Source organism: Gracilinanus agilis, chromosome 2 (assembly GCF_016433145.1).
Source record: "Gracilinanus agilis isolate LMUSP501 chromosome 2, AgileGrace, whole genome shotgun sequence".
Classification (NCBI taxonomy): domain Eukaryota; kingdom Metazoa; phylum Chordata; class Mammalia; order Didelphimorphia; family Didelphidae; genus Gracilinanus; species Gracilinanus agilis.
Window position 1 is genome coordinate 64,296,031 of NC_058131.1, and position 9,560 is coordinate 64,305,590.

The window sequence follows — 9,560 nt, forward strand, 5'->3', positions numbered from 1 at the left end:
ATAGTATAATGATAGAACCTTTTATAGGTTTTTATATTGGAGAATTCCAGTTTTGTATTCCAAAGATTCCTGCATTTATTTGTGTGGTTGATTGCTTTATAGATGCAGATCCACTTCCTGCTATGCCTTGTTTAGGTGTCTTTCATAAGTGATCCATCACTACATTTCCATTTCCATGCATTTGCATGAGGATTTAGCAGAATCTAGTCACTATTGGGCATTAGGGCTCCCAAAGATCGAGAAGCCTTGGTTCCTGCACATGACAGTGTTGGCCCAGTTTGGCTGCTGGTTTGAAAACTAATAACGAATTTTATACACCTGCCAGGTTTCTATCTATTTCTGTCATAAGAACTGCTTTTACTTAAAACCAACAAATGGGTAGCTGTCCACACAAAATACATCAAATCATACTTAGTATATATTTTCTTTTGCATTTAGATTTATTGTCATCTGTAGCATATATTGGAATTGGACTTTTTAAGAAGTTCCACAGTAAGATGTTTAAGTTCCAAGTTAAAAACCGGTTTCTCTGGTTTTAGTTATTTGTTTGCATCTCTTTAGATAATGCCGCAAGTGAAGGAGTGTTGGCCAGCTTCTTTAATAGCCTCCTGAGTAAAAAGACCGGCTCTCCTGGAAGTCCTGGAGCTGGGGGAGTACAAGGCACAGCCAAAAAGTCAGGTACTGAAGGGTTTCCTTTTGTCTAAGGTTGATGTTGGACTGATTTGTTGGTTTAGTGGGTGGTCTTGGGGTTTGGTTTTGTTTACTGTTTGGTTTGGACCATATCTAGTTATATGTACTCAGTAACACAAACTCAACAAAGGAAAAATTCACGTTTACCAAAAATGATTAAATTAGATAGGCAGTATTTTTTTTTTAAGGATGCTTCTTTTTATAAAATTCTTCACATGGGATCAAAATTTAGAGCTAAAAGTAACTTTAGAGATCATCTACTATAATTTCTTATTTATATCAGTGAGGAAGATGAGATATCTAGAGAAGGAGATACATCTACACACAAATAAATGGTAGTTTGGTTTTTGAAATTTGAACCTTGGTCCTCTTGACTTCTAACAAAGTATGCTCTCCACTATAATGTACCACATCTAAATTAGGTGCATTTGAAATAGTGTTTTAATTACTAACATAAAGTTTATAGAATGAACCTGTTAGGTTAATTGAGTTAGCTACACCTTTAACAAGTTAGATATACTTTTGTTTAGCATGTGTTGAAGTAGTGGAATCATCTGGAAATCTTTAAAAAAAAAATTTATTCTTATCAGAATAAGATAGATTATATTTCTAGGTGTTTGCAAACAGAAACAGTTTGGAAAGAGTGTAATAGAGATGAAAACAGAAGTCCCTTTGTTACCTCCTTAAAGCTGTAGGTTGTACTCATAGGTGGAATCAAATATTGTTGTTGTTGTTATTATTATTATACCCTTTCCTTCTGTCTTAGAATCAATACTGCGTATTGGTTCCACAGCAGAAGAGAGGTAAGGGCTAGGCAGTAGGGGTTAAGTGTCACACAGCTAGTAAGTGTCTGAGACCAGATTTGAACCTAGGACCTCCTATCTCTAGGCCTGGTTCTCAATCCACTGAGCTACCCAGCTGCCCCCTGAATCAAATATTCTTAAAGAGTACCTTTTTTTGGATATTTAATCATTTTTCTTTTCAGTTTTAAGTAATAATAGTAGTTCATATAACTGCAGTGTTTTAAGGTTTTGAAGATGCCTTCATCATCTCCTGGGGTATAAACCTAGAAAGGAATTTTTAAAAACCATCTAGTCCAACTCCAACATTTTACAGATGGAGAAGTGGAGGCACAATAGAGAAAATGACTTGCCAAATATCATTCAGATAATAGTTGTCAGAGTTAGTGTGAATCCAGGTCTTGGGTCCAAGTCAGGCACTCTTTATAGTATACTATTACCCCAAGCCTTATACCTAGTTTCATTTTGTGAAGTAGGGGGAGTAGAAGAGGCTACATTGAAGTAAGAGTTTTTTATAAATTGCTGTCTATTTACTTTGGAAAAAACATTTGCAACTCAGCAAACTAGTCTTGTCTTAATGTTTTCACCATGTCTCCTGGAAAAAATCCACCTCTAATGTTTCACACACAAGTCTAAGCTGGAAAACAGATGCTTATTAAATTCTTTGGCCTTTTTTTAAAAGCTGTTTTCTTTTAAAGTTAAAGATAATGCTATAATTTTTAATTTTTTAAATAATTCTTTAAGATAACAAACCAATTATTTCTAATCTATCAACAAATAGTGAATGATAAAGCATTCCTCATTTTTTAGGGGCAGAAGTTGAGGCCAAGGAAAGGAAAGGCTTATTTTACCTGTGTTGTCTTATAAGTAGAAGAGCCATTTGAAAACTTGCTTGCCAGTTTATTATTTTTGACCACATGCATTAAAATAGTACAACTGTACCTTCCCTAGTGGAATCTGTTGTGATCTGTGCCTCTTAACCAGCTATTCCTTTCTTATAACTTAAAACTCTATCTTATACTAAAAAGCACATTTTTAAGGGAAAAATTCTTTGATTAATGATAATGACCTTTTAGATTAAAAAGTGGTGCTTTTCTCAAATAGCACATTATAGACATGATGATTTATAAGTGTTCCCTTTATTTGGTGTCCTGAAAAATATTTGAAGATTAAAGTACAGAAGAAGATATAAAATATGAATGTCAAAGCTGAAAGAGACCTTGGAAATTATCTGGGCTAGGGCACCCATTTTACAGAGGAGTTACTGCATCAAGAATGCAAGGGGCAATTGGGTGGCTCTGTGGATTGAGAGCCAGGCCTGAAGACAGGAGATCTTAGGTTCAAATCTGGCCTCAGACACTTCTTAGCTGTGTGACCCTGGACAAGTCACTTGACCCCCACAGCCTCGCCCTTACCACTCCTCTGCCTTGGAAGTAATATTTAGTAGAGAAGGTAAGGGTTGGGGCGGGGGTAGGAGGTGTGGAAGAATAGTAAGTAATACACTAAGACCACATAGCTAGTTATTGGCTGAGTGTGTCCTAGGACTCAGATCATGTGACTTTGAGTCCACCGCTTTCTCAGAGTCCAGTGTCAGTTGACATTTCTATTAACCCCTTTTTTATGTCAATCATTTCTTGCTTGTTGAAATAGAAGAAGTATTTCTGGACTGTTCTTTTGCATAGCATGTATTTATTGTAACTTGAGAGGCCTGGGAAGCAGTGTAGTATTTGCTAGGCTCACATTAGTGGGAGGAAGAAGTAGGTTCTCCACCTCTGGCTTGGGCACATGTCTCTTCCCTGGTCTCCTGCCTCCGTCTCCTTTCTCCAATCCATCCTTGGTCCAGCTACCAAAATAGGCTCCCAAGATACAGTTCTTAACATATAATTCCTTTGCTCCGCAAACTCCCATTGGCTTCTTGTTGCTTCTGGGACAAAATAGAAGCTCCTTTTGGCATTTAAAGGCTACCACAGACTATTTGCAGCCTACTTATTTAGCCTAACTAGTCTACCCTTCATACACTATTCATTCTTCCCATGTGATGCCTCCTAGTTCTTTCCAGTTTTTGTCCTGAACACTCCTTGCAATATTCTCCTTCCTTATTTCTGCCTATTGAACCCTTAAGGCCTGCTTCTCATCTGCTATATTTTCCATCAAATCCACTCTCCTTACACACACACACACATATTCACCATTGAAAGTGATTTTTTCCTTCCCAAATTTTCCTCAATCATTTTTCCTGAATCTCACCTTTGTCCCTATGACTTTCTATGCCAATGAAATCCAATCTCTTTTGGTCACCTGTCAATTTTTGAGTACATAATTTCTCCTATCAGAGGTATATATTTACATGTAAATTATATATAACTTGCTGGGCAAATATATTTTGTATATTATAGCACATTTGTAAAAAAAAAAGGATAAGAAAATTAAATATTTTAAATTGTTTTAAATCTGGGTTTAACAGTTTGTGGTATTTTGGTTTCAAGGTCAGGTTCTAAACTTGATGTATTTTGACATTTGGCTTTTATTGTTCGTCATAGCTTCAGAAAGAAAAAAAAAGATACATAGATACATAACTCCAGATGGAGAATTGCCTCATTGGCTACACAGATTAAATCATAACATCCATTTTTCAGCCCCATCCATAGCTTTATGCAAAGACTTTTGCTTAAATTTTGCTAATAAATTACCATCTTCCTTGATATCTGGAGAGGAGGAATATGGTCTTTGGAGGTCATGGGCTGGGTTAGGGCAGTGGAAGGGTAAATGATGAGGTGTTGTTGTAGTCTGTATTTCCTGGGAATGGATGGTCTTCATTTGCTTACAGAAATTGATGGATTGGAGAGGAAGGAATCTTAGGAACACATTGGAGATCTGAAAGGCTTCTAGGCTTGACTCCTTGTGCCACATGCCTGTTAGTAGTAGTTGGTTCTTCCTCCTTGTTCCCACTGATTCTGCTGATCACTCTGTTTTTCTTTTTTTTTTTAATTATTATTTTTATTTTTAGTGTTCATTTAAAAATTCTTTTGAGTTTTAAATTCTCTCTTGTCCTTCCTTCTCCTATCTCTTGAGAAGGCAAGCAGGTTCTTCCTTGTGTGTCCTATCTGTATCAGGTTGTGGAGCAAATATCTCCATCTGTGGATGACACTCTAGAAGGGTACCTATTCTGGGCAAGCCAGGGTCGCCCTGTTTCCCGAATAGCCTGAGCTTCTCCATGATTCTGAGGGTGGTGCTAGGTGCACAAAGAAGCATTCATCTTTGTTCTCTGCTAGCATTAGATGCAGTCAGGGTCCTTGCTCTATAGGAAGAAGTACCCACCTGTCCCTGTGATATCCTGGGCTGCCCCTGGGGTCCTGGTGGTCTGTAAAGCCTCAAACAAAGGGCACAAAGTGTGGTTTGCTGTTGCAATGGGAGCAGAAGATGAAATGCATGTGGCTGAACAGGGAATAATTGTTGGGAGAGCTTCTGAGGTGTAGGTGGGAGTAGGAATAGGGAGATGGAAGAGAAAAGGAGCTGGTTTAGTCTAGCCTATACTAGGAGAGTGCCAGGGGAAAGAGTATCTGAGGTAGGTAGCAGGCAGCTACAGATAGGATTTCTGGGCATTTTTCCTCAGTTTTCATACTCTAGAAGGTCCCCTTAAGTGCACATGGTGCATGGGAAAACATTTGTGTACTTTGGAGACACCCACCACCACTGTAAACAGCCTACCTTGGGTCATACTTACTGGTAAATACATCAGAGCCTCCTTTTTGGATCACGAGATTCTCGAGAGTGGTGATTTAGGCATTTTTGCCTGCCAGCTGGTCTCATATTGAGCATTAGGTAATGCAGACTGAATTGATATTTACTGCCCATTGATGAGAAAAATGGTTTCCAAAAAGGATACGACATCATCTGGTTGAAAAAGACAAATGTTTTTTAACAAACTTTTAAAAAAGACGTTCTGTCATTGGTGGTAGTTAAGAGCAGAGAGTGCCTAGTAATTGGAGTTTAAAGGGTACTTGTTGGATTCCTTAATTTCCCTGTTAGGTTCACCAAAGATTGTTAGGATATAAGAAATTTTCCTTTATGGTGTCTTTTTTCCTTCCTGATTGTTAGTTATTTTTTTTAAAATGTAACATAATACTTTATTTTCCTTTCTGTTTAGGACAAAAGACTGTTTTGACAAATGTTCAAGAAGAACTAGACCGAATGACTCGCAAGCCTGACTCCATGGTAACAGCAAACTCTTCGACAGAAAATGAAGCTTGATAATACTTAAACATACCTGTGTAAATGACCAAATAACTCTGTATATTGATCTGACAAGACCAGGATTTTTTCTGATACAGCCCATGCTATCAGTTTTTCTTGGGGCAGGGGAGATTGAACTTTAAACAAAAACAAAAACCCACATACACACAACCAATCAACTTCTTTGGTTTGTCCAAGTGTAAAATGCACATTCAGGAAATTTGCCTAGGAAAATCCCTCTGTTTCAGATAACCCCTTAGAGTTCAGATAGGATAGCCTTGGTGGTCAACACCAAGGAAAAAACTGCAAGTGAAGCTAATGGTGACATGCAAGGACAGAAGGAGGGACCAACTTTCAGATAGTTGCTAGAGTCCAAGCACTTGTATGTTAACCACTTCCTTTGTGCCTGGAAAGAAGGTGCAGGTGGCAGCAGAGTCCAGGAGGGCGAAGAAGGCCTAAAGAGGGAGGATGAGATTGGATACCTGGAGGAAAACCGAATGTGGATGAGATGGAGGAAGATAGAAGGAAGTCAGTGTTACCAAACCCTATGTGTTCAGTAGGAGTCTAATAATCCTTGTTAAAGATAAATTAGAGAAAAGTCTAAACAAAACACTAAACATCTTGGGAATTATTCTTGTCACGAATCACGTCTTTAGTTTTTAAAAGATGTATACAATGTGGGATTGCCCTTCAGTGTACCTGATGCAGGGGGGAAATTACTCCAGCTTGCTTAAATCCAAGTACCCAGCACATTGTGGGATGGCTTAGAAGGTGCTTGGACTTAATGTGCACTGTAATGCAGACAGTCACTGTTTGGTTTTAGTTTAAAGTGAATAATTATGGAATTATTTAATTTAAAATTGTATTTTCTAATAGTTATACTGCCTTTTTTTAAATTTATTTTTAATTTTTTTAATACCAACAGGCTGGCCTATATTAATAGAGTAATGGGTGGCATATCATTTTCCCATAATGAAATATGCTACAGAATGTTCGAGAGATATTTTAAATAATTGCACTCTGGCTACTAAGCTAGCATGGATTCCTGCCTTATGGATAGTAGAAACCTTCAAAGGTTTTCTGTGAAAGATTTTTCCCAACTCACTAGTCTGCTTTGCAGCTATTTAAGATAGAGAATCTGTGTGGATATTGCACATTGGAAATGGAAATAATTATTTTCTTTTGTGTGCTTCTGAAAACATGGCATTTTTTTTCTTGTGGAAAGATGGATTTCAGTTGTCTCCCAACACTATATATGTATATTTTTTTTCAAGTTCATAGTCACTTCACAACATCAGTTGTGACATAGAAGATGTGTTTGGTCTTCAGGTGGCACTTTTTATTTCATGTATGATAAGGATCGTTTAAACATAAAAACACTACCATGAATGTCATGGACAAAGCATCTTAGTTGTCAAACTGAAGGGAAAAAAACCACAATTTCATTATGTTGCGTTTACTTTTTATGGAGGTGGACTTACTAGTTTTTACAATGTCTGAGCATAACATCCCTGATACTTATCTAGGTATATATATGATATATGTACATATATATCATTACTTATACCTCCTATGTTATATTAACCACTAATAGGAATCCAGGAATCATTTTGAATCCTGTTCTATCAGGAGACCGACCTTTATTGTATTTTGTAAATGTCTCAAAACTGCTAACTAGAAAACTAAGAGCATTTACTTGTCTCTAACAAATGTTAACATAAAAGCCTTTTTCTTGTGCCATTTATATTGTTGGGAATACAGTATATGTTTTGTTTTGTTTTTTAACATTTAAAAAAAATGTACTGTGGCTTCAAGTTACAAAGTTGCCTAGGTAAACACTTGTGAACTGACTGGTTTGAAGGTTGATTTAAGACGTCTCCAGAGGGGATACATGCTGGGAGTAAGTGAAACTTGGAAAGTCTCTGACCATACCACGAGTGGTCATTGCTTTCTGTCCCAGCAGTTTTATATGGAAAACTTTAGGAACAAGAAGGAATTATTGGAAATGCATATGTTTATTATTGATTGTTGCAGTATGGTTTTTTAAATTAGCACAATGATATTTTTATTTTTTATTTTGTCATTTTAAATGATAAGCACTTTCTGTATCAATCTAATGTATCTTCATTATTTGTCATAAGATTGATGAAAATATTGAGCAAACGCTTATAATGTCCCAGTCTTGTAAAAGAAAGTTTCTCATGGAACCATGTTATGCCAGTTCTTTGTTGCAAGTGAGTGCTCCTAGTGTCAGAAGAAACTTGTCAGTAACTTGGTGTGCTTGGTGATTGCCAGAGTCAGCCAGCTTTGGGCAGCTGCCAAGTATTCTTTTGTTCATGTTGTTCTCCTGTTTTGGGTGTCACCAAACATTGGAACCAAAGGCCAAGTAGCAAGCAACCTTTATTTTTTTCTGCAGAATACGCTTGTGTGGTAGACTGTTTAAAACTCTGTGACTATTTACACATGCGCATTCTAGTGGTTACATCTGCTGTTCCTGTTTAAAGTCGAAAATGAGTCAGAAAGGCTAGAACTGACTGGTCACAAGAACGCTGCAGACAGCCGCTTACGTTTTATTATTTTTCATTTAAAGCTTATGCTGTTTCTGATTGGCATCTTAAAAACCAGCGTTAAACTGTCATATTTTATTTTATTTAAGTGGGAAGTGACTGCTCTGTACATCATGAATCTTAACAATATACATGCTGTCTTGTACACTAAGTCTCATTGATCTTTTTTAACCTACAGTTAGAGCGGCAGATTTATCAGCCACAAATCTTAATCCAGTTGTATGGCTTTAACCAGGTGCAGTATGCAGTCATGTGGAATCTCGCTTTCTAGTGCTGGCAGAATGGAGATGTCTCTAATTACTGGCTTCAATAAACACGAATCCAGACTGCTGGCATTGTTTTGTGTGATTTTGTTTATTGCATGTCATATTGGGGAGGAGTGAAATTATATGGGAGAGAGGCAGTAGATGGCTCAGTGGATAGGGCACCAGACCTGGAACCAGGAGGATCTGGGTTCAAAGCTGGTCTCAGATACTTCCTAGCTATGTGACCCTGGGCATGTCACTTAACCCCTATTGCCTAGCCCTTGTCCTTCTGTCTTAGTCATTACTAAGAAGATAATGGTTCAGAAAAGAAAAATAAAAATTATATGGGAGAAGAGCATTTTGGGGATAGAAGGACTTTTAGAGGTCATAGATCCCTATCCATACCTGAGCAAGAGCCATATGTTAGATCTGGAAGGTAACTTAGAGATCATTTTTAATTCTAGTCTCTCATTTTAAAAATGAGGAAGCTGAGGCCTATAGCTTGTTACCTGTTTAAGGTCACACATGTAAGTGGCAGTGCTGTAGTTGGAGCCTAGGGCTTCTGACTTCACATCTAGAACTTGTCCTGTTGTGGGCTAAATTTAATTTTCACACTCCATTCATTTTGTCTCATTCCTTCTTGCAATTAAAGAAATCTGACTTCCCCTAAAATTCAGTATTCTACCCTTGGCCACACTCTTTTCTCATTCCCTTTTACACATGGCATGATTCTTGGTGCCCATGCCCACTTCCACTTTCCCCTATCACCATTAGTCCATAGTGTCTTCTCAGAGGTTCATTTCATCTAGCTTTATTGCTTTATCCAACACATCCTGCTTGCAATTATCTACTAAAGGCCCCATGTCACCATTCATCCCCTCCTAAATCTCAGTCTCACTATCCACCTCTAGGCCTACTTGCATTCTACTGCGTGTCAGTGGAGGAAGTCATCCAGCTTGCTCACTGGGTCCACTATACATTGGTTATTGCTGTGTTCCAATTTCCAATTCTTTACTGTTCTTCAC

At 37.6% G+C, this 9,560-nt stretch overlaps 1 protein-coding gene across 3 annotated transcripts in view; it reads left to right on the plus strand.

Moving 5' to 3' along the window:
- DYNC1LI2 (dynein cytoplasmic 1 light intermediate chain 2) overlaps positions 1-8,625 on the plus strand; it is a 45,936-nt gene extending 37,311 nt beyond the window's left edge. For all 3 annotated transcript variants that reach the window (XM_044663233.1, XM_044663235.1, XM_044663234.1), the window contains 2 exons: positions 562-678; positions 5,638-8,625. In XM_044663233.1, coding sequence (XP_044519168.1) covers positions 562-678; positions 5,638-5,741 — 221 coding nt within the window. In that variant the 3' untranslated portion in view covers positions 5,742-8,625. The remainder of the gene's footprint in view (positions 1-561; positions 679-5,637) is intronic.
- The last annotated feature ends 935 nt before the right edge of the window (positions 8,626-9,560 follow it).